The sequence below is a fragment of the Podarcis liolepis genome (genome assembly GCF_965112155.1).
Source record: "Podarcis liolepis genome assembly, chromosome: 1".
Taxonomy (NCBI): domain Eukaryota; kingdom Metazoa; phylum Chordata; class Lepidosauria; order Squamata; family Lacertidae; genus Podarcis; species Podarcis liolepis.
The window spans coordinates 50468890-50493445 of NC_139554.1; the positions used below are offsets into that span (position 1 = coordinate 50468890).

At 44.8% G+C, this 24556-nt stretch overlaps 1 protein-coding gene across 4 annotated transcripts in view; it reads left to right on the forward strand.

The window, feature by feature from the left end:
• LRP4 (LDL receptor related protein 4) overlaps window positions 1–24556 on the forward strand; it is a 95519-nt gene that overhangs the window by 42473 nt on the left and 28490 nt on the right. For all 4 annotated transcript variants that reach the window (XM_083459497.1, XM_083459499.1, XM_083459500.1 and 1 more), the window contains exons 2-13: window positions 2430–2582; window positions 13268–13384; window positions 13948–14061; window positions 15103–15219; window positions 19393–19521; window positions 19845–19964; window positions 20531–20656; window positions 21189–21314; window positions 21848–21982; window positions 22335–22460; window positions 23639–23869; window positions 24127–24283. In XM_083459497.1, coding sequence (XP_083315623.1) covers window positions 2430–2582; window positions 13268–13384; window positions 13948–14061; window positions 15103–15219; window positions 19393–19521; window positions 19845–19964; window positions 20531–20656; window positions 21189–21314; window positions 21848–21982; window positions 22335–22460; window positions 23639–23869; window positions 24127–24283 — 1651 coding nt within the window. The remainder of the gene's footprint in view (window positions 1–2429; window positions 2583–13267; window positions 13385–13947; window positions 14062–15102; window positions 15220–19392; window positions 19522–19844; window positions 19965–20530; window positions 20657–21188; window positions 21315–21847; window positions 21983–22334; window positions 22461–23638; window positions 23870–24126; window positions 24284–24556) is intronic.

Genomic DNA, 24556 nt, shown 5'->3' on the forward strand with positions numbered 1-24556 from the left:
CGCGCTGCTCTAAACCAGCACAGAGCGGGGACTCGCTTCTGTGGCGCCGCAGAAGCCAAAAATCACGTCTGCACAGATGCAGACGCTGGAAATTGTGTCTGCACAGACGCCGGAAATCGCGGATGGGCGCGTTCACGCGTGCGCACGATCTGGCCTACAGAGGGATCTCCGCTGGAGTGAATCTGCCCAGGCAAGATAAACTTTGCTGACCCCTGCTATAGTTGGTCCTTGGTGCAAGCAGGAAAATATTTCCACGAGTGTGTTATTCCTCATGTATTCGTATAGCATTGCATGAATGTGTTGATTGTACAAGGAGAGGTGGAAGCTTGCATGCTTCCAGCTCCAGACTGGGGAGCTAAACTAGCCTTAAAATCTTCCTTCATTATTACCTTATGTTTCAGAAATGGTGGAGTAAACATTTATGTTTAACAACAACACCACACATAAACTTTAAACTCAACATCTCCTTGGGTGTCCTGTGAATGGCAGACCAGGAGTTTAAATCCCCACTCAGCCATGAAGCTCACTTGGGCCTGTCATCAACTCTCAGCCTGACCTGTCTCAGAGCTGTTGTGTGGATAATATGGAGCGCCATGTATGCCACCGTGAGCAACTTGGAGGAAAGGTGGGATAGAAATGCAAACAACCAATCAAAGAATATCTTATGACAGAGATACTGTAATTAAGCTTGGACTGTGCCATCTTTCAAAGGTGCCCATGGAGCATGATACTGAGCCAGTGGACCTTGATACCTGTAAAATTGGTGACCTACAATACCACATTACATAGCTATACTTCTAAGTAGGTGGGATTCTGGTCAGGTGTTGGACCCCTGGTTGAAATTAGTTCTGCTTCTTATGCTGTGTTAACAGATCTTTGTGGACTATATCAGTGAGCGATGTTTCTTCTGTCATCAGAACATATGAGGGCAGTGTGGCCTTCCCAGTTTCTGACAGAAAAGTTCTCAGTTAAAACAACGGGTCAGCAAATCCCTCTATTAAGACTGGATTAACTGTACTTTTCTTCAGTGGGAAACTGCTACTTGAGGTTAAAAATCACTGCTTCAAGTGACAAGCGAAGGAATAGTAGCCATTTGCTTCTGAAGTTCATTTATGGAAAGAATATCCCTTCAGATCAAAGTCCTGCTAACTAGCATGTGTGTAAAAGTACAGCCTTCCTCAATTGTTAAGCTTCCTAAATGAAGAAGTTCTCCAAAGAATGTAGAGCAATGGCATGTTAATGAAGAGCCAGCAATATTATCTTGCTGTAATGATGGCTGATTGATAGCATCAGTAGAGAATTAATGAAAGGTTGTGGGAAGCAGACCCCCTTCTTCGGAGTAAGGGGTGAAATATCTTCTTCCTTGTCTCTAAGAAAGGTGATACAATTTTTGGACAAACGTTGGGTAAATTGCTTTTCCCTCTGACAACATGAAAGATTCTAGAGAAATACTTTGCGCTTAGAAGAGATACCATAGCTGTTACCGGATTTAAAGTCTGCATCAGCCCAAACAGCAGCAGAAACATTTTGTCTTGATTACGAGAAGCGTATATTTTATCCCCTTAAGCACTGCTTTGCTTGCCTAATAGGCAGGTGCCCTGACTTCCTGCTCATTTCCGAATCTCCTTAGTTGACCAGGGATGGAACATGAGACGCTGAGAGGGTCATAATCAGAGGCATGGATCCTGTTCTGGGTTTCTGAAACACATGAGTGAGCTATCACACGTGTCCTATTTTTAGAGGCACTCACTCCGTTTGTAGCTGCTTCCTTGTTTCTATTCTTGATATGACCACGTACCTTGAACATATCTCCTGTTTCAGGTACAGTATCATTATAATATCACTATAAGTCTGTGAGCATTTCAGCTGTGAGAAGGTGAAGGAAAAAATGGAAATCAGCACATGACAATGTTGGCTGAGGAGCGGCTGCCTTTTTTATGAAGCAGAAATGATGGCATGTGTGCACTGTGGTTTTGTGGAATATCCTTCTGCTTATCCCCTTTCTGGAATCAAGGGATGAGAGTAAACAGTTAGAAAGCCTATAAAAACCTGCAGGCTTCCCTACTTTATTTAAGTCCTCATATATCTGCCAAGCACACTGGGAATTGCCCAAATATGGGACCCATGCATATATGTGGGGGTGATGGGGAGATGGAGGTGTTGTAAATAGGATATTGCTGTAAGCTGCTCCAGATATTTGGCCGTGGAACCAACCCTTAGATTTCCCCCCGAATGATTGCTTTTCAGTCGTTGCTTCCAGTCAGTTGCATCTCGGGAATCTTAACACACAGTGGAATGCTGGGAGTGTGTGTGGTTCTTAGGAATATTCCCAGTGTCATTTTGCACTGCATTCATGCACATTAACGTGATGTTAGGTGTCCCTTGCTTTTTCTTACCTCTAAAGCGTGTCGATTATTTTCTCCCTGCAGGTGCAGGCAGCAGCAGCAGCGCAGAGTGCGCTTGTGGACGAAACCACTTCACCTGTGCTGTTAGTGCTTTTGGCGAATGCACTTGCATCCCTGCTCAGTGGCAGTGCGACGGTGACAATGACTGCGGGGACCACAGTGATGAAGACGGCTGCAGTAAGCGAACAGTCCATTCTTAAGAGGGAGGAAGGGAGGGAGAGGGGAAGGACTGAGGCGAAAGAAAATTGGTGTGTGCCTGGGTGCTGTGAAAAGTCACAGGTCGCTTTTTGCCACCACCGTGGCTAAGGCCTGTGACAAGTATCTGCCCTAAGAGTTTCTTCCAGTCCAGCAGAGTCAGTGGCATGTTGCTAACTTGGGACGTGTTGCAACATGTCCCTTTTCCAGACATTTCCTTTGTTGGCGTTCTTGGAAGGTTGTGGCTGTGAGGAGAGCTAGCTGCTTGCTTAATTAGCTTTTGTGGCCCATGCTGTCAACAAAAAGAAAACAAAACAGAGTTTGCAGCCAGTGTGGGTGGGGGTGTCTCCAACCTTCAGTTTTTCCTTGTGGTCCTAAAACAAAGGAGAAGGTCCTCAAGAGCATTAGAAACAACAGACAAAAATCACAGGATTCCCCCAAAACAAGGAAAGTCGTATAAAAACGGATTCATATACAATTTACAATTTCACCACCCTTACAAGTGATTCACATAGATGTACCTTTCAGCCCCAAAAGTCTGAAACAAGAAGCAGGTAAAACATACCTTATCCTTGAATGTGGGAGAATGTGCACTGAGCACATCCACATTGAAATGTGCAACAACCATGAAAAACGTACAGAAAAGCTTCTCATTTTTCGTTTTTGTTTTGCAAAACTATCCGTACTCCTCTCTAAAAAGAATAATTTCATTTCTACTGAGGAGCAAGCATCCTTGCTGAAATAGGAGTTGAACAATGAGACAAGCTACTGCAAAAGATGCCTGTCGAAATCCATAATAGCAAACGACTCTTCTATTTTAAATGTCTAGTAATGATTCTCCATGTACATCAGTTGACTTGAAAGTTGAGTTTTCGCATTGCAGAAAAAGGACAGAACCTCCCTCAGAGAGATATAGACTTGAAACATAATTGCAGTGCATCCACAATTCCAAGATTTGCACTTCTGCAGACAGACTGTCCTATTTGCATAAGAACTGCCATCACAATGACTGCAGAGCCAAAACAAGGATGCTAATTGTTAGTATTTTTAATATCCAGAAGTACATAGTAATGAAATCTCAAAGTAAAAATGCATTTATCTGAATAAAGAGAGCCCCCATTTATAATTCTCAGCCCTCAGATTATGAAATAAGGAGCAGCGATTCCTGAAAAGTAGAATCTAGCCATTTTACTTTTTTAAAAAAATCCATACTTACATGTGTGCATGCACACACATTTATGTATATATATCTGTCTGTCTTTCTGTCTACATGTGTGCAGTCATTGTACATGCACACATACATTTCTGGACCCCATTTTCAATGCTGGATTTCTTTACATTTCTAAACGCCTTGGGACAACGTTACCTGAAAGATGTATTTATTTATTTAAATAGTTATAAACAGCCTTTTCATATAAAATATTGCAAGGGGTTATACAGACCAAAAACAACAGTACGCATTTCAATGAAAACATCATCAAGCACACGGTAAGAACTGGTTGGCAAAGAATCTCTGTTTTGAAACACCTGTCTGAATAATACAATTTTAAGAAGACTTCTAGAAATGAGGAGGGATGGCTCTTGCTGAACTTCTATTGTTAAGGAATTCCACAGGAGCCATCAAACTTCCCCAGAAGAAGACATGACTGATCAAGGAGGAGCATAAAGAATCATGTGGTCATGGAATGGCCTCCCCCAAGAGGCTCTGGTGTCTTCATAGTGTCTTTTTAAACATGGTTTTAAATAAACTTTACTCTAATGGTGTGGTCTTAAGCTGTGCTGCAAATAATTTTATATTGTTTCTGAAATAACTGAATGTGCTCATGTGCAAAGGGAATGTGTGAAGGGTTGATTGAACAGATATAGTTATGAAGCCTGAGGAGGAAGTGCACATTTTGACAAGGGATCATCATGGTGCTCTGCATCAGGTGCAAACCTTAAATTATTGCTGTATATTTGGTAGTGCAACTCAATTTTCACCTTTGGTAACTGCCCAGCGTGTCACATGCTGTGTGTCTAGTACGTCTGTTCAAATACTGTGATGTGAGAGTCTCCTAGCTGTGGTTTTTTAAAATGAGTCTTGCATGTTACTTGGCTACGGTGATGGTTTAAAAAATGCATACAAAGCATTTTTCTGAATCTCCTTGCACCTCCTTTGCAGTTCTTGGTTTCTCATATAAATGGTCTTGCCCGTAAGCAGTGTCACTTCCTTTTTCATCTGCAAACTTTACATTTGAAGGATTTTCATCTTTACCAAACCAGTGCCTGCTTAGTTTCCTTAGTTGTCTTCTTTCTTTTCCTCCAACTGAATTGGTCTTTTTTGATGTACTCATTTTCCCTAGGCCAAAAAATAAAAATGAAATCCATTTGCCCTCTAAATATTTAATTGGGATGGGCTCATCTGAAGACACGAGGAGGCACGTTGGTACCAAGTCTTAATTTGTGGGGGGGAATATTTTTGGTTTCTGCTCTTTTGTACCTGTTGAAATGTGCCTATGTGGCTGAAAAAGCCATAGAGAAAAAGGAGGTAGAGATGCTTACATTTTCTGTGGCTTGCACTTCTGCTTTATTAAGAATATAAGATGAGCTTGGTGGATGAGACCAGGGGCCCATCTAGGCCAGCATCCTGTTCTCACAGCAGCCAACCAGATACCTTTGAGAAACCATCAAGCAGGATTTGAGTGCAAACCTCTTGTGGTTTCCAGCAACTGGTATTCAAAAACATGGCTGCCTCCAAGTGTGATGGCAGAGCATAGCCATCATGGCTAGTACCCATCAATAGCTCTCTCTTCCATGAATTTGTCTAATACTGTTCTAAAGCTATCAGAATTGGTGGCCTCCACCGCCTCCCGTGGGACTGAGTTCCATAGTTTAAAACTAAGTGAAATTAGAAGTGCCATTGCTGCATACTTAGAGAAATGAATGCACGAGCCCCTTGCCTTGCCTCTCTGGAGCTGCAGAGTGCCATCATCATTTTCAAGGAGGGGGAGCCAGCAAGAGTCTTTAAAATCAAGTGTGGCAGAGAGCAATGAATTAGAATGTGCCCTTACAGAAACAACAACAACAGCCTTCTTAAAAACAAGGGGGGGGGGGAATTAGCAGCAGCGTATGTGAAGTGCAGAATCATGTTGAAGTGAGCAATGAACAGCATATGACAATCAAAGCATTGCTTTTCCTTTTTCTTTTTGTCGCTAGTCAATTGCAGAATGAGCTTATGGATGCACTCACCCATGTCTTTCTTGTTAACGGCTGCTCTGATTTTGTGTCTTTCCCTGACATACTTCATCCCCTGAAGTATTCTCCTTGTTCTCCTTGTTATCTGATATCATTGCTTCAGAGTCAGTCCTTGGGTATGTGGCTTTCAAGGAGCACCTCATATCTCGGGGAGTTGGCTCGTCCCCAGTGTCGCCGTTGTGCCATGGGGTTGGGGTGTTTTCAGGGAGTGTGTCCCTCAAATAGTAGTCCACCATCCAGAGTTCAAGAGCCCCTGGCCCGACCTGGTGGCTTGCAGCCCTTCTCTTTCCGTCCTCTTGATGTCTGCTGCTCTTTCCTCTGACACAGCTCCATCTCTCCCCCAGACATTGCTCCATCACCTTCTTCCAACAGGTCCCTGCGGCCTTCCATCGCTCTTGGTCCTCACGCAACTCCTTTCCCAAACATCCACCCAGGGAAGTTGTGTCAACAACAAGGATGCTCGGCCTCCTCATGCCTTAAGTATCCCTCCCACTACTAGGTGTGCCTTGCGCCTAAGGGAGTACAGGTGTGGGAGTTGCACACCCCTCACCTGCAGCTTGCCCACCCACCTGCCTGGCACATGGCACTAAAGGACTGAGTCAGTCTTTCCCACCTGCTCTCAACTTTCAGTGTCATTGTGCTGATGCTCATGTGCTGCCAGACGTCCACTGCATCGCCAGAGCCACCAGCGTGACTCCTCCCTCCTTGACAGGCAACGGGGAAAGAGGTGCTAGGGTTTACCTCCATCCTGACTGGCTCTGTTGCTCCCACTTGCCCCTGGTCTGTCTCTCTCTCTGATCACTTGGGGAGGGTGCCCCATAATCCCCCCAGGTCCCGCTGAGGCTCTCCCCAGGGTCCTCCTCCTTGGACCTGGCATAGAGCGCAGAGAGTTCCATGACAACCACGGAGCTAGGCAAAAGTGCAGAGCTGCCTTCACTTCATGAGTACCTGGGCATTCAGCTTAGACCAGGCATCTCAGCTGCTTGGATGCTTGACCCAAAGCAAAGTAGAGGAGAAGCACAAAGAGCTGATTTTTGCCATCTTCTGGAAGCCTGGCTGATCCCTTTCTCAAGTCACAGTCAACTGTGGCCTTACAGTTCTTGGGTCACAAATGAAAGCCAATTATGTGGGTGAGAGATATCACATGCATTATTTTTGTTTAGTTCTTACATTTATATCATTCCTTTCTTCCGCAGTGGAACACAAAAGCAGTGAGCACAGGGTTTATTGTGTCTTTAATACTTAACAACAACAACAACAACAACAACAACAACAACAACAACAACAACAACAACAACAACATATTATAAATATGCTTAAAGTTGTTCACAATGCAACAGCAAGTGTCCATTATCCATGTAGGTGAACCAAAATAAAACATGCCACACAATGATATTCAGCTAAGTTCTACTTAGAATTCCTATTGGAATTCTTGGACCCAAGTTAGTCATGGTCATTTGTTTCAATGAGTTTACTCTGAGAAAAAAAAGAGTTGAATGCCATCCACTATATATGATAGTATACATGTTTTTACCTCTCTGCAAAGATTAACCCTTTGATGCAAATATAATGCAAATGAAGCTGCTCTAAAAGATTTTTGGTTGGGAGTGAGAAGAAGATTTAGGCTGAATTTAGTATGTTCAAAAGGGTTTAGTTGTGCCAGCCTAAAGGTCAGCCTTGATAATGAAGTGTTTTGAGAGGAGAGGCTTTTGCTGCTTTTCTGCTTTTTCACCCATCCTCATGTAGGAATCCTTCATGGAACTTATAGTCACTAATGGGATTACTGATTGCCTTTGAAACCGCCTGCTTTTTAGGCTGAAAACTAATGTTAGTTAAGTACAGTTTTTCCCCATTGTGAAAATGGGCAATTTGGCACTTGAGAAGTTATCAAGCATAATTATGTGCTTTTAGAAGGGTTTTAGAAAATCAAACACCTTGGAAATACAGGAGCTCCTTACAGAGGCTCTTGTGAATGCTGTCTGAGGGATAGGAGGAAAAGAGAAAGGTCTTTTTTATTTGGATTTTGCTGGTTGATGGCCATTGATGTATGTGGGTATTTCCAGCATGGTTGAATGAAATGGGAAATAATGAAGAATATAGGATATCTATTTATTGGCTGCTAATCCCAAGCTGCAATATTGGCTTTTTCATTAGTTTCTAAAGCAAGGTTTTGTGGTTGGAAGGAAGCCAATGGCTCCTGAATCTTGGATTGACTAGATGAAAAGCCTCATAACTTAAGTCTTCTTTTACATACAGTGCTACTTCATGTATGCAAAATATAAGGTATATGTGGACTTTTGGAAAAAGTGGTCAGCTTATGTTATACATGCCGTTAAGAAGGGCTAGCTGGATGATGCCAGTTGCGCATCGCAGTGGCCAACCAGATCCCTGTGGGAAGACCATAAGCTGGACCTGAGTACAACAGTGCTCTACTCTCCTGTGATTTCCAGCAACTGGTATTCAGAAACAGACTTACTCTGACAGTGGAGGTAATTTTCTCTCTTTCTCCTTCAGCTCCTCAAAGTTGACCGCCTCGACTCTGGCCTCCAGGGTATGCGCATGTTTTTGGAAAGCCAGATTCTTTCCAATGAGCGCATCCTCTGTAATGCTTCTGACTCTTGATGCCAAACAGTAGAGAGCTATTCTCCTTTTTTTAGACTTTTGCTGATACCCTTTGACCGCTGTTAATTGCAGTTTCCTGGATGGAACTCTAGCGTTTGGTTTATTTTTATTTTTATTGGCAAGGATGCAATCATTTTATAATTACTATTTAGTCAGACACTTCCCTTGGTTTTTCACCCCAATTGTGTGTACTCCGGGACCTCCTCTAACATAGGTGGAGGGAAGGAAGGAAGGGTGGGCTTTTGCTTTCATACCCATTGCATCACTGGGGAGGTTTCTAAAGGGCTAAGGAAAGGTGAATGTGATTTCCACTTCAAAACTGGGAGTAATTATTTCACTGAAGACCTAGGCTGACATAAGAGTTGGAGCGGTTTGCATTTTCAAGGTAGAAAATGGGCAGTGATTCTGGATGTCCTGGGCTGCCCCAAACAACAAGACACCCCCCACCCCACACTTGACCTCACTGAGGCGGTCTAAAGGAAATCAGAGGAATACATTTGGCACCAGCTTGGCTGCAGGAGTTGCCAGAAGGAGGCTCCACTCCATATTTGTGTAAGATTTACTCCTTAGCCTTTTCTTCTCCTGAAGATACCACACAAGGCAGCAGAGGTTTAGGACCCGAGTTTTCCTTCCCCTAGATGGGTCCCTTTCTGTCCCTCCCTTCCCTCTACAGAAACAGCCTTCTTGACCATTGGACCCTATATAATTTCTCAGCTGCTCAATCCACCAGAACCTGTCTTCACACACAGGGGAAGTCCTTAACTCACCAAGGGTTTGAGACCCATCAGCTACCCTCACCTGGTTAAGCTGGCCAGTCAGAATTGTTTCCTGGCGTGTTGCTGCTGTCACATGCTGACAGCTTCTGGGAGTTACAGGTGAGAGCTGAGTGCAGGGTGAGGACCAGAGGTAGACCCCAGAAGGAGCATGACGTTTCCCCCGCCAGAGGTACTATCCCTCCTCTAACAGTCTACTTTGAAAGAAAAAGCCTTCTGTTGTTGCCATTGTCAAGCATTTAGTTGTCAAACTCTTCCTGATCTACTGCAATTTATCCAGCAGTTCTAATATCGTAGCACTTTGCTTATGTTCTTCTTAGGAGCTTACGTTCTTCTTGGGATCTGATGTTCTATGATACAGGAAGCAAACTCCTGGACTGAGGATGTGCTCGCACCAGCACCCCATTCCTTAATTATAACTGTGTGTCCATCCACCCTGAGCTATTATTTTGCACCTGGCTCTGGTTGGTGGAGCTTGAAGTTCTAGTAAAAATCCAAAACAGATCTTGCAAGTCTGAAGATGGTCCACCCATGAACACACAGTATGAACACACAGCCTGACTTTGCTGGATTGGCAGACATGCTGAAGAGGGAACAAGGGCCCCTCTTTGTGTGTAACCGTTTCCCTGTGTCACTTTCCCTCTCCCCCTAACTTGAAGCTCATTTTTCATATTTAAGGAGGGCTTTACATTGGGAGGAACTACTCCCTGTAGGTTTGGAATTTCATTTTGAGCAGTTGCCTCATGAGAGTAGCAGCAGTTCAATAGGATAATGGTATCCGCTATGAACCAGCGCTAATGGCCTAACCCTGTGGGAGCCAGAAGAATTCTCCCCCAGAGAGCCAGCATGCAAATTCCCTTCCAGGCAGCTACTGCTCAGACCTTTGGTGATTAGTCATGCTGGGGTTCGAGGCTGCATATGTTGGGAGGGGTGGGATTGTGTGTGTTTGTGCTACAGCTGAGGCCTGGGAGAGTTTGGTCTGCGCAGAGAAAGTGCTATCTCCTCTCCCATCACATCACATCACATCACATCAATGTGCTCCGCCTTTCTAGGTCTTAAAACACCTCCCCCCTTTTTTATGGAGAGGAAGACGGTATTTCCAGGAGTTAAGGAAATGAAGAGATAGTTCAGAATAAATAGGCTTTCTAATTATGCCTTACTCTTCATTGGCCAGGATGGAAAAGTAGCTTAAGTTACATTAGATATAGAAAGAGCAGAATTGGTATGGCTTATACATTGTTTTGAAAGCGCCCTAATCACAAAACTTTATTTTTCATACTGCATTTGACCAGTAAGGGGTTACAGAGTGTTGTAATTGAGCCAATAATTAAATGTGCATGATCTTAGATTGTTAACTGGCAGATTTACATTCTTGTTTTAACCTGAAATATATGAAACAACAAATATTTCTTCTGCTGTTCATGCAAGGCAAAATAAGGCGGTACTCAACCTCACATTAAGAGATCTGAAGGGGAAAAAACAAAGCTTGATGGTTTAATCCAAGTGTGCCCTTGCAAACTGTTCTAGGAGTTGTGCGATATGTGAAACATTGCTGTTTGGATCTGTGAAGCATTCAATTGTTTCATCATGAGCATAGTTTGCTGGTCCAACCCATGAAAGCAGTCATTTGAATGGTACCTAATTGCTGTTGAGGAAGGACTGGTCTGTGGATTTAGAAAGCACATAAAATGGGCCTTCTGGAATTATACCAATTCAGAATGCAAATGGGGGGGTCCAAGTTTGAATGTTCCATCATGTTAAAAAACAAACTAATAACACCGACCATACCTCCTCATATGACCTGTGAGGTGGTTATGAGAAAACAAGGCCTGCCACATGGAGCTGTTTGACATCAGACAAAGCCGTGATGCCAAATTTGTAAGGAAGTGTTGGGAATGTACCAGTGCATTTCTCCTTCTTTTGTAGCTCTGGCTTGTAAAAACCTTATTTTCAGCTTCTGTTCCAGAGCTCAGAGGTGAGTTTGGGGCCAGCCAACATAATCCCATTCCACCTATTCACCTGGAGCATTTTAGAAAAGAGGACTTTTAAAGCCACCCATTGGAGGAGCACGCGACTAATTTTGAAGTTCATCTTCCAATAACAGTCTGGTTATATGTTGTGGTAACTTTTGCATCCCTTTCTCTCTTGGCTAGGAACAGTTTTTCCTTCCTTTCATTTATTTGAGCTACGAGTCTTCAAGGCTGACAAGGCTGGGAACATGGACTTTGCTTTCCCATGTTAAACTTGCAGCCGTTGCCTTAGATAAAGTCAGGTAAATGGGGAAATGGAAAAGGATAATCTGTACTGTGTGGGTTAACTGTTGTTTGCACTGGACAGTGGCAGGCAATTCCAGTTGACGCGGAGCTTGAAGCAAGCAACACTGACCATCCAGTTCCTAGACTGCAAGGGGACTTCTCTTTCCTCCTGCTCCTTGTGTGTGTTACTGCTGCATTCATTCCCCTGCTATTCTCTTGTGTTGGTAGAAGGGAAGAAGCCCAGGTGATGACAGCTGGGAGATAGTATCAGCAGACCAGGCAGGGATGAAAGGGTTTCACAATCTTCATCTTCTCTTTGCTCTGTTCTATTCTTCCTTTCTTTTTTAAAAAATAGTTGGAAGTAACATTGTTCCTTTGGAGAACACACCTGTCAGGAGCAAAGTCCCGGTGCTACTCCCTTCCAGTCATAGTTGGCAGCCCTTGAAAACGCAGCCCTCCCAAAGGCTGAGAGTTTCTTTCAACCCTGAGGGGGGAGGCAGGGCTGTGATTGATTTATGCTGTCCTTTTGAATTCCGGCCTTTTACGGATGGCAGCTTCACCTTTCTAAGGGATTATTCTTCTTGCTTGCTTGGGGATGTGAGGCTGCCAGTACTGAATAACCGCTGAGAATTGTGGACGCATTCTCACTGCGCGCGTCTTGGGATGTAGTTGGGGCCTCTCCAAACGAACAACTAATAGAGCAACAAGTGTGCCCTTGTGGCTCATTTGTTGTCTGGCATCCGCACGCATTCTCTTGCTTAGTTAAAAGGAGGAGGGGAGAGAAATAGGTTTCCCCTTTTTGCCAGGAATGTAGGAAGCTTCCTTATACTGAGCCCAGACCATTAGCCTGTCTACACTGAGTGACTCTCCAGGATTTCAGGCTGGGTCCTCTTCCCAGCCCCACCCAGAGATGCCCTACTCAGGGATCCATCGTGGGACATTCTGCATGCAAAGCAGATGTTCTACCAACTAAGCTACAGCTCTTGGCATAGCGATTCCTGTTCTACATTGCTTTTATGTCATGCAGCTTTCACTTTTGGTGATAGTGTGCTTTTGGAAATCTCAGGCTGAGCTACCCCTCGAGGTATGGTTCAGCAGCATTTGGGATGCGGCCATCTCAGAGCGAATAACCAGGCTAAGAAGGGCAGCAGAAGGCGTGCAACAAAAAGAGATACCCTTGTTGAAACCTTGTACTCGTTCTACACGCCTGTTTTATAGTTTTGTTTTTCATCTTTTCATTTTCACCAGTTGTTATATCTGTTCTCTCTGTTTTATATACATTATAACAAATGAAATAAAAAATATTGACCAAAAATAGAATCCTGGTCTTCCTTCTTTTCATATGCAAGGGATGAACATAACAATTCTCTCCCACCAACTACTCAAATTTGTCTGTGGAGAGCAATATTAACCACTAATGCCTTAAGAATATGCTTGAAATGACATTACATAATCAATGTAATGTTTTATTTTTGGTGGAGATTGTATTACATAACTAGACTTACACCCAGTTTTCCTTGTAACCGTATTATTATTTTGAAAAAGAAAAAAATTAATGAAAGGAAAAAAAAAAAGCTTGGATAAAGAGAGCCCTGCCCAGACAGAAGTATCCTGGGTTCATTACTGTTACTAACTTTGTTTTAGTAAGTTGGTCATGTGTAATTTCTCTTTTATTCTTCCTAGTTCTCTTTGCACAAAAGAAAAAAAAAACCAAACCCGTGTATTGGTGAAACTTTTTGGGTGCGCTTAATCAGTTCCCTCTCTTCTCCTCCTTCCATTCTAGTGCTGCCCACTTGCTCCCCCTTGGACTTTCACTGCGACAACGGCAAGTGCATCCGTCGCTCATGGGTCTGCGATGGAGACAATGACTGCGAAGATGACTCTGATGAGCAAGACTGCCGTAAGTTCACTCATCACCGGTCCTCAGAAACAGGGCAGAGCCACTACTGCTGTTCCACCCTACCTGGTATGAAGCTAGCATAGTGGCTCCAGAGTCGTGACGCACCTGCCTGGGAAGCTGGCGTCGTGGCTCCACCCCCACCTGGCAATCTGCTTCTGCAGGTCTCGTGTTCAGAATCGTTTTCCGAGAGCACAAAGAGCATAGCTGGCGTATCTCAAGCATAGCTGGCTCTTTGCAGGAGTAAGACAGGTCACTGAAAACCACCGTTGTTATTAGCAGCAGTTGTAATTAGTGTGGTGTAGTTTGCAGTCCCAGCCAGCCAGGCTGGGCATTGAGTGGCCTCCTCTGGTAGGTGGGATGTGCTGCCTCAAGCCCTTGGGGATGGTGTCCTCGTGCTGCTGTTTGCTTGATGCTGAGCTCCTGTAATAAGGAAGTGCCCCATAAATTGAAAGAGGACACAGTTCTCAAGGATGCTGGGCAGCACGCAAACACTTTCCTGGCTAAGCGAACCTGTGTGTGTTTCTGACTTTGCTCGCCGTTTGTGCTTCCTGTGTCCTTTACAGCTCCACGGGAGTGCAAGGAGGATGAGTTTTCATGCCAGAACGGATACTGCATACGCAGCCTGTGGCACTGTGACGGTGACAATGACTGCGGAGACAACAGCGACGAACAATGTGGTTAGTAGCCAAATCCCACAGAGATTGCTAGAGAAGGGCTTGCGTGGACTTTTGCTGAAGGCAGTGGGCTAAGATTTCTGCATTTCGGAACCTTTGCAGGAAGACTGCTGGCGGTGGGAATTTAGTGTAGCAGATAGGGCTGGTTGGTCACTGCTTCCAAGTCAGTGGGTGAGATCGAAACCAAAAATGCTCATAAAGTATTTGCACAGAGGGAGAAGGCTGGGAATTACTCTCCAACCAGACCGTTATTGTATATGATATGATGTTAAAGTTATATTTATATAACGTGCAAATCCCGCCTTTCTTCCAAGGAGCTCAAGGTGGCATATGTGGTCCCCCCCCCCAATTTTATTCTCACAACCTCGTGAGGTACATCTGGCTGAGAGACAGTGGCCTGCCCAGTGAGCTTTAGGGTGAACCCTAGTCTCCCAGTTCCTAGTCCAACGCTTCCAACCATTACACCACACTGGCTACCTCAGAGGAAATTAAGATTACACATTTGATTATTCTGGGCTGAGCAACGGGAACTGTGCTGCATTCCTTTGTTGCTAGAGGCTGCTCCTGGAAGGCTGGGCCTCTCCCAGACAAAACCCCATTGTCGTGTTATCACCAGCCTTGTGTGAACCTTCTTGTATTTCTTCAGAATTCCTGAAGATCCATTCAAAAATTAACCCATTGCCTAGTACAGTGGTACCTCGGGTTACAGATGCTTCAGGTTACAGACTCCGCTAACCCAGAAATAGTACCTCGGGTTAAGAACTTTGCTTCAGGATGAGAACAGGCGGCGGCAGCAGGAGGCCCCATTAGCTAAAGTGGTACCTCAGGTTAAGAATGGGCCTCCAGAATGAATTAAGTTCTTAACCCGAGGTACCACTGTATTAAAAAGGAAAAAGCACATAAGCAGTGAGCACATTTGTGGGCTAGCAGATGATCTTCTCATGTTGACAGGTGGGTCGCCTGATCAGAGTCTGGTTCCTAGGAGGGTGGGATGGGATGGGGGAATGGCCCTTCCATTGAACTACTCCTTGTCCTGCCTTGCAGATATGAGGAAGTGTTCGGACAAGGAGTTCCGCTGCAGCGATGGCAGCTGCATTGCTGAACACTGGTTCTGTGATGGGGATACAGACTGCAAGGATGGATCAGATGAAGAGAACTGCCGTAAGTATTCTCTCTCCCCCAAGCCGTACTTTCCACTCTGATGTCACATGATATCTTTTGTAATGAATGCTAGGCATACGTCAGTTTTCTCTTGAAATAAGGACCTATTGTGACTCCGAAGCCTTGCAGTGGTGTAATAGAGCATATAGATTAGCAGTGCAAATCTGTGCAGGCATTTTGCCAAATTCATACTCCTGAGCCCAAAGCTCTGCTTAAAATTACATCACCCCTCCTCCCTTTGATAACAGCATGCATCTCTTAAGCTTTGAAATGATAATGGGCTGCAGCTAGAACAGCTGTAACCTTCTGCAGCACCTTTCTTCTCTTTCTGTCTTAAAAGAGCAACGCGTTCTCCCACACTGATGTTTTTAGAGAGACTCGTAATAAATGCAAGTGGTGAAAAGTCACATTGCAGTTGAAAATCCATATTCATTATTCAAGAAATACCTGTGAGCAAGGACGAACTTTAAAGGGTCGGATATGCTGCTCAAAGAGAAAGCAATAAGATTTTTAGTTGCAACGTCACCATTTCCGTTCATATTCTTCCTTGAGTGTTACGCTGGAAACTTAGGTGAAGGGGAGAGTTGTGTTGGACTTGCCCTTTTCTTCAAAGGAAGGGCATGTTAACCACCCCCCCCCCCCATTATGCAGGTTGGTTATCATTAATAACATTTCTTCCAAGGAGCTCAAGTTGGCTTACGTGGTTCTCCCCCTCCCCATTTTATCCCCACAACAATCCTGTGAGGTAGGTTAGGTTATGAGACAGGGACGGGCCCTGGGTCACTCAGTGAACTTCATGGCTGACACTGGATTTGAAACCTGGGCTCTCAGTTCCCAACACTGACCTGCTGCCCCTGTAGAAGCGGGGGGGGGGGGATAAACCACTCTGCAAAATTTTCAACATCTGCAGCCAAACTAAGCTACCAACCACATTCCCTTACTGATAGGTGTGTGTAAAAGTTCTCTGTGTTTCTAAATTTGTGAGACTAAGTTGGCTGCAACCCCCTGAGCAGCCTGTATCTTTTGATACGAGCTATTGTTTCTCTGTTGATAGGAAAAATTCGGCTAACCTTTTGCTACCACTTAAGAAAGTAGTGCTGCTTTTTTTCTTTTAAGTTAGTCTATTTGTTTTCTTGGTCCCATAAAAGCCACCGTGTTGTTCATTTTGTATATCTCTGGTATCTCTTGGCAACTTGAGGGTTGTTCCCCCTATCCGTTTCCTGAGCACTGGGGCTTTGAACCACACCTTGAGCAAAGATTTTTGTGAGCATGGGAAAGCGGCTCAACTTTTTGGGGTGGGCGGGTGGCGGAAGAGGATCTGCTTGAATTTGTGCCAAAGATTCTGAGGAAGCACTCTCGATGAATTCCTTCCCAGGACTTTACCCCTGGCTGCAGCCTATGGAATCATCCCTGCCATAGTCTCCCTTTGCTTGGTCCTTAAATTTTATCACCAGTGAGTTAAAAGATTTTTGGAGTTAGCTGCTGGGAGTATTGGGGGAGCTGCCTGTAGCCTATTGTGGGGTTGCCTGTCATTTAGCGCTTTTTATCAGGTTTCTGTTTCCCCCCTTACCTCTGTGTCTGAGCAGTCTCTCTCTCTCTCTCTTCCTCCTCCTCCACTTCTGTCTCAAGGGCATTTTGCAGAATTTGTTCTAGATAGGAGGAAACTTCAAAAGGTCTGGGGGTGGGGGTGGGGAAGACGACCGGGGCTGCCAGCTCCTGAAGGGCAAGGGTGGGGAACGGTGTTGTGTGGGGTTGTCTTTTATCTCCCCAGATAATAAGAGCTGGCCAGCAGCCAAAGCTGCAAAGACTTCTGAGCCAGGAAAAAGGCTCTGAGAGAGAAAGCCAACCTCTCTCTTTCTCTCCTGTTCATTGGCTGGGCCTTCCCTCGCTGGTTATTAATAAACATCCATGCCTCAGGGATGGGAGAGGAACGAAACTCAAACGTTGCCATGTTTAGCGGCAGGGTAAAAGAGGGATTAGGAAAGGTATCTTCTTAGGCCTGGGTACTTCTTAAAAATCTGCCTTAATAGCTTTTTTAAAAAAAAACACCCAAGGTAAGTAGTGTTTCCTCCTTTTAGAAAGGTGTAGCCTTGCTACATCATTTGTGCTTCTCTGCCCCCAAGTTCCCCATCCCTCTTGGTTAGTATTTGCAATGGAAAAAGATACATGGCCAGAACGTTTGACCCCAAGCATCGTCTGGACCAGAGGTGATGAGCATGCGTTGAGGTTTTAGGCTCTACCCTTTTCCCTACAACCAGGGCCACGTGCAAAACATTGGCTTAGTGGGGAGGGAGGACGCAAGCACTTCAAATTATGGAAGCAGCATTTGTGAGACCCCAGAATGTGTTTGTAGTACCAGAACAAAGTTGAATTTTTAAATGCAAAAATAAAAAATTACTCTTTGATTTTCATTCATACCAGGGTTTCATTCTTTCAGCAGTCTAATTTAGAGAGGGAGGAGTTTCCTACCCACTCATGCTGCTATTGGTTAAATTGGTCAGGAGTCAGATTTACTGATCTTCTGCGGATCACCAGAAGATGTAGCACTGCCCACCCTTGGTCTGGATTCCAGTGTGCTAGGCTCTTGGTGGCCGTTCATTTGCTTTACCTAATCTAATGCTGTTAGTTGTGTGTGTGAGTGTGTGTGTGTGTGTGTGTGTGTGAGAACATTTGTGCATCCCCTGCTGTGGCTGTTCTGCTCAGGCTTCCTCCCAGAGTATCTTTTTCTTTTTGTGTTCCGTGGTTCTGGTTTCTTCCCTCTTTGAATCTTATAGTCCTGACAGCGGTGCCTGGGCACATTGTCCCAGCACACACAGAATGTTCTTGTCCTGCCTAATTCTCCTTGGAGGGCTCTTTTCTGTGCCATAAAGAATTGCCGTGGAGAAGGGCTTCATTGTAAAACCTTTGTCATAGATTATGCTGGGTGCTGCACAGGGTCAGAGTTCTTGGGAAGAATTCTTACAATAAAAAAAAGGGGGAGAGAGAGAGATGTTTGTTCTGGCATCATTTTGAGAGAAGCCGAATTCTTCAAAAGCCTGGCACCGCTCAGGATGTCTTCTGCTCAGCAGTGTTAGCAAGATTTAAACCCTCAAATGTGCCCTCTGCTTTTCAGCCTTAGCAACTTGGCTCACATCAGACCTTGGCACAGTCAGCTCTTAGGTGTATATGGGTGTGGTTCCAGGGACAGGGAAAATTATAGCTCTGTGATGGCCTGGAGCTATCTCAAAAGGTTAGCTTGCTTTTTAGGGGCCTTTAGAAAACAGCGGGCTCTGAGCACTTGATGAACACTTGGCATGCTTGCGGATCGCCAGAAATCAGTTCACATTATGGTTCCCACATGGATTTGCCCATGTGCTGAAATCTGCTGTTCTTAATATGTGTGATGTCACACACACACTTCTGCGTCTGCCTGCCCAAATAAATCTATTTTTGGTAGCATTCATCAGGGTGTGGCACCACTGAACAGCAGCTACAGGGTTACTTTTCAGGGACATGATATTCCTGCTGCACCTGAATGTCAGGAGGGGACTGCCTCTTCCACGACACCCAAATTTTCAGCATGCTCATTGTATGCACTATGTTGGCTTTAATGTGTGGGGCCACTAGTGGCAGTTACCATGCAGAAGGTGGCCTAGGTAAATTAGGCAAATGCCCTTATGTGGGACCTGATAAGATACAACATCTCTGCTGCTGGGCATGACCACTGCAAATATCAGAAATATGCCCTGTTTTTCATTTTTCTGGTATGTAGTATTGGGATAACAGTAGGGAAGTGCTGCAAAGGTTTCATTCTTGGTGGACACTTGCAAAGCAATGAACATTTCATCCAGAAATAAAGACTCCTTTGCCGCAGTGCAGGTAACACTCTGACGCTTTTCAGTGTAGTGGCAGGCTTGTGTATGTGTGATGCCTTCCTCTTTTGTCTTTCTGTATTTGAGAAGGGCCACAGTTTAGTGCTAGGTCATCTGCTTTGCATACGAAGGTCCCTGTTTCAATTCCTGACATCTTCAGGTAGTGCTGGGAAAGATTCCTGCCTGAAGTTCTGGCCTAGGTGTACCAAGGTGTGACTTGGTTTAAGGCCATTTTCTGCTTTCCTGTGTACCTTGTTGCTTACAGTGCCAAAAGCCCGGGGTGGCTAGCCTTACATAAGTATTCTTCATCCTTTTTTTTTAGCATCAGATATTCCAGCAACAACATGTAGCCTGGAGGAGTTCCAGTGTGCATATGGGCGCTGTATCCTGGACATCTACCACTGTGATGGAGACGATGACTGTGGGGACTGGTCTGATGAATCCGACTGCTGTAAGTTACCTGGGGCAATGGTGTGCTGGGTGGGTTGCTGCATTGCATATATTTTTTTAAAAAATCAATTTCATTTCTGAGAAGACAAAACTGTGCTGCATCGAGAATCCATAGCTTCTACGCTCAGAAGAAATAGTACAAATCCAAGAATACATTTGCTTCCAGCGATTAGGTTTGCAACAAGGGATTTCCCCAGAATTAACACTGGGATGGAAAGGCAGGAAAGGAAATGTCCTAGGGAACATGAAGCGGAGGTACCTGAGATTTACTCTAATTTGGGCTCAATAAAGAATGGATTGTAATGCACTGTCTTCTCTTTGCAGCCTCTCACCAGCCATGCCGCTCAGGCGAGTTCATGTGCAACAATGGTTTGTGCATTAATGCTGGATGGAGATGTGACGGTGACTTTGACTGTGACGATCAATCGGATGAGAAGAATTGCAGTGAGTGCCTTGGGGCTTGCAGAGGAGGTTTAGTGTAGGGGCAGCAAGGGGGGGTGTGGCCCTGGTGATATCAGGCAGGGGGCAACTTTCAGTTTTGGATAAGACACGCTGGCTTTGTGGTTTGGATTATATATTTGTATTTCTGTTGCTAGGAATTCGTTTAATCTTAGTATATATTCATTAATATGTTTGGCCTATTAATGCTTGCATGGCTATTTAAATTTAGGGATGTTTTGCAATTAGTGAATAATATTTAAACGTTGCTGTGTTATGTAAACTTTTCTGATACATGCTTATTTGCCTTATTCAATATTTGTATTATTATTATTATTCCACCCTATACCCGGAGGTCTAAGGGCCGTTCACACAAAAAGATCACAGTATATAAAATAAAAATGAGACTTTATTTAAAGTTAGGGATGCTTTCCAATTAGTGGATTCTACTGAAATTTTATCTAAACCATTTCTGATGGTGTGAGGCACTTTCGGGTAAAGTGACATACAAAAAACCATGATGATGAAGAACAGGTGGAATTCACTGAGTTCTCTCATTTTTATTTCCTCAGCTACGTCTATGTGCACAGCTGACCAGTTCCGCTGTAAATCCGGCCGCTGTGTCCGCCTGTCTTGGCGCTGCGATGGGGAGGATGATTGCACTGATTACAGCGATGAAGAAAACTGCGAGGATACAGGTGAAAACTGTGAAAGCAAACCGTTGTGTTGCAGAGTTTTGTGTGTCCCCCACCCCAATCAGCCTTCCTGTATTAGAATCAGTTCTTAAATATAATTTACAGAATTGGGAAGGGAGTTCCAGAATTTGGTTCCAACTACTGGATGAAGCAAACCAGTATGTCCCAATCCTTCATTTTAATACTTGTTTTTATTAAAGGGTTTTCATAGTTAACAATGAAATCCCGTTGAAAATAATGGATCTAAGTTAGTCATGTCCATTAACTTCAATGGATTTACTCTTTGTGGGACTAGCATTGAATACCACCCAATGTATATAGTATTACTTCAAGTTACAGTGAAAGTTGAGGCTAATGAGCTAGATACAATAGGTTGATGTTCTGACTTGGTGTTAGGCAACTTCCTGTATTTTACTGAGGCTGTGGAATCTTCTAGAATGTGACTGCAAATGGAGATAAACTAGTATCCTTACTGTACATGAAAATTAGATTACCTTCTCTTAACTGCTTCTAACTTTCCTTATTGCCCCTTTAGGAAGTCCCCAGTGTGCCCCAGATCAATTTCTGTGCAGAAATGGACGCTGCATTGGTCAAAGAAAACTGTGCAATGGTGTAAATGACTGTGGAGATGGCAGCGATGAGAGCCCTGACCAAAACTGCCGTAAGTCAGGGCTGCCGTACGTCTGGAGTTTCCCAGACATTTCACATCACATTAGACCATACCTAAAATAAACTGTGGTTTAGTGTGGCCAAGAAACATGCTTCCACGCCCTGCAGGAAACACAGGTGCTTTGTTCCTCCTCTGCTCCTGCTGCAGTGCCCTGAGACAGGTCACGGTCTGGCTTCTGGTGTAATCTGAACCTGTGCCCATGGTTTGTTTCCTGTAAACAGACCATAAGCAGTAAGCCAAGGGCAAACCTTGGCTTCCACTCATGGTTTGTTTGGAGAGAAACAAACCATAAGCCCTGGGTTCAGACAACACGCCAGAGTGTGGATTGTTTCCAGCAGGAGTGGAGAAGTAAAATGCGAGCAGCATGCATCAATATACTGACGATTTACATTAAGCCATTTTTTTTTTTAAAAAAAGCTGTGGTTTAATGTGATGTGTTAACCTGGCCTTTGTAGGGCTTCAGCATTTTAGAAAAAATAAGCAGCTGCCTAGTAAGTTTTCAACTTAATGTGCTTCTTCTGCAGGTCTTCGAACTGGAGAAGAAAACTGCAACCTCAACAATGGGGGCTGCGCCCAGAAGTGCCAGATGACTCGAGGGACGGTGCAGTGTACCTGCCACACAGGTTACAGGCTCCTGGAGGATGGGAGGTCATGTCAAGGTCAGCAGCCTCATGCCTTGGGCCATCTGTTGGTAAAATCATGCATGTCTACAATATGAGTGGATGTGGAATTTAGATTCCTGCTCTGGCCTCTACCCCAGTGTTGCCAGGACTGGGGTTTAAACAAGTGCAGGGCCAACGACGTAATTGCTCTGGGACTCATGTGCTGTTTGCCCACTGGATATACTGAGCTGAAAGGCCTGTTGGTCTGGGCTCTTAAGTTCTTAGCTCCTCTTGCGACCTCTGTCATGTAGTGAGCTGAAAATTAACAAGTGTGGAATCCAGAGCATAAGGAAGAGCTTTCCAGTCCCTTTTGCACACCTGAATACTTTCTTCTTTTTCCCTGCTTCAGACGTGAATGAGTGTGCAGAGGAAGGCTATTGCAGCCAGGGATGCACCAACAACGAGGGCGGCTTCCAGTGCTGGTGTGAGCAAGGCTACGAACTTCGCCCCGACAAGCGCAGCTGTAAAGCCTTAGGTAAGAAGGCATTCTCCGCTCTGGTTGGACGGTCACTACCTAAAAAACACAACCGTGCCTGATACAATGTTGTCGGCTTAGTTTGGAGCTTCAGCTTTTATTTGGAGTTCAATCCTGAGTTGCTGATTGCACCATTAGAATAAGACCCATGCTCTTTCTTTATCTCCCCCCTGCCTGCATGCTCCTGTTGAAAACAGAAAATGGGTGTGTTTGGTGGCAGTGGAGGAGCTTTATGGCTGTGCTTTGAACATTTTAGCAGGCAGTTGCACATCAGGGTAAGAAGCAGTAGAGTGGGTGTCAGGAAGCCTGGAATGAAGAGTGAACGATTGGATTTTTAGTGAATGTTTGCTTGTCAAAGGCTTTGAGGTGGCTGAGCCAAGAGATTTGCAGTGCTCATGTGAGCCTTTTTTGCTAGGATTTAGATATGCTGATTCATCTGATTCCTGAGAAACCACATGGCAGCTGTGCCAGTCCCATCAGCAAGGGCTGCAGATTCTGACTTGAGCAAAACAGAGGAGTTACAGGAAGGGAGGGTTGACATGGGTGCTGTGGCCCATATGCAACCCCACCCCAATAGGAAAAATTTTCACAGATTCCCTTCCCCACATTTCAGACTGAGTTTATAAGGAAGGAGTTGAAATGGAAGGCGTCTGCTGATTCTGTATCGGCAGAGCATTCCAGAGGGCTGGGCCAATGACACTAAAGGCTCCGTTTCTTGTTATTATCCAGTGAGCCTCGCCAACATGGGGAGCAACCACCGACTCTCCTGCCGACATTCTCAGCGATCAAGCTGGGATAGAAGGGTTCAAGAGATCCCTGAGGTACCCTGGACCTAACTTGTTCCAGGGCTTCGAAAATTAATACAAGGACCTTGATGGGCAACCAGCACAGATGTTTTAGCAATGGCTTTGGCAGGGATCCCAATTGCCAGTCTGGCCACTACATTTGGCTGGAGCTTCTGAACCAGACCCAAGGGCAGCCCCATTTAGATTGCATTGCAGTAGTCCAGTCTTGAGGCCACTGACACATGTACTACAGTGGTCAGGCAACATCCTGATATTGGTACAGATGTTCTTGTTAACATATTTCTCTGTGTGTATTTCCCTGCATTGTCTTTATGACAGTGATGGCTTCCAGTCTTACCAGCCCCCCTCCCTTTGTCTGTCCATGTCCTTCAGGGCCGGAGCCTGTGTTGCTTTTTGCCAATCGGATTGATATCCGGCAGGTCTTACCCCACCGGTCAGAGTATACCTTGCTGCTGAACAACCTGGAGAATGCTATCGCCCTTGATTTCCATCATAGCAAGGAGTTAGTCTTCTGGTCTGACGTCACACTGGACCGCATCATGAGGGCTAATCTCAATGGCAGCAACGTGGAGGAAGTGGTGTCCACAGGGCTGGAGAGCCCAGGTGAGCGTCTTTGAGAATTTCAGAGTCACAGGGTATAGAAATATATTGACGGCATATATTGAAGTGGGGAATGATGAATCTCTAGGTCAACAAACTAGTGGTTTTGCTAGTGCTTTGATTTGGCAAGGCATGGCAAAGGAAGGACTCTGCTCCCCTTTTCCTTTAGGAGGGAAAAAATTATGGTAGTTGCTTCATGGGATTCTCTTCGTTGCACAGAATACTAATCAGCTTGACTTCCCTTCTGTTTTGTGTCCCAGGTGGATTGGCCATTGACTGGATCCACGACAAGCTGTACTGGACAGACTCTGGAACATCTCGCATTGAAGTGGCAAACTTGGACGGCACCCACCGGAAGGTGCTTCTCTGGGAGAACCTGGAGAAGCCTCGCGCAATTGCCCTTCACCCCATGGAGGGGTGAGTGAGGAGGGGTTGGTTTTCGGGATGGTGGTTCCCATGTTAATTTATTTGTCCAAACATACTGAACTGAAACTGGCCAAGCTGACCTGCAGACAAAACTAGCTGGAGGTTCCAACTAGGGTGTGTGCGGTTCTTCTTTTTTTTTGCTAATTTCCCTTTCACACCTGCACCCAACCCTCCAGCGTGGCTTTTCGGAGGGCTGCAGGGGAAAATGAAACTTGCAAAAATAAATAAATCCTCTCCCTTTCTCCAGTAGCAGGAGCATCTATT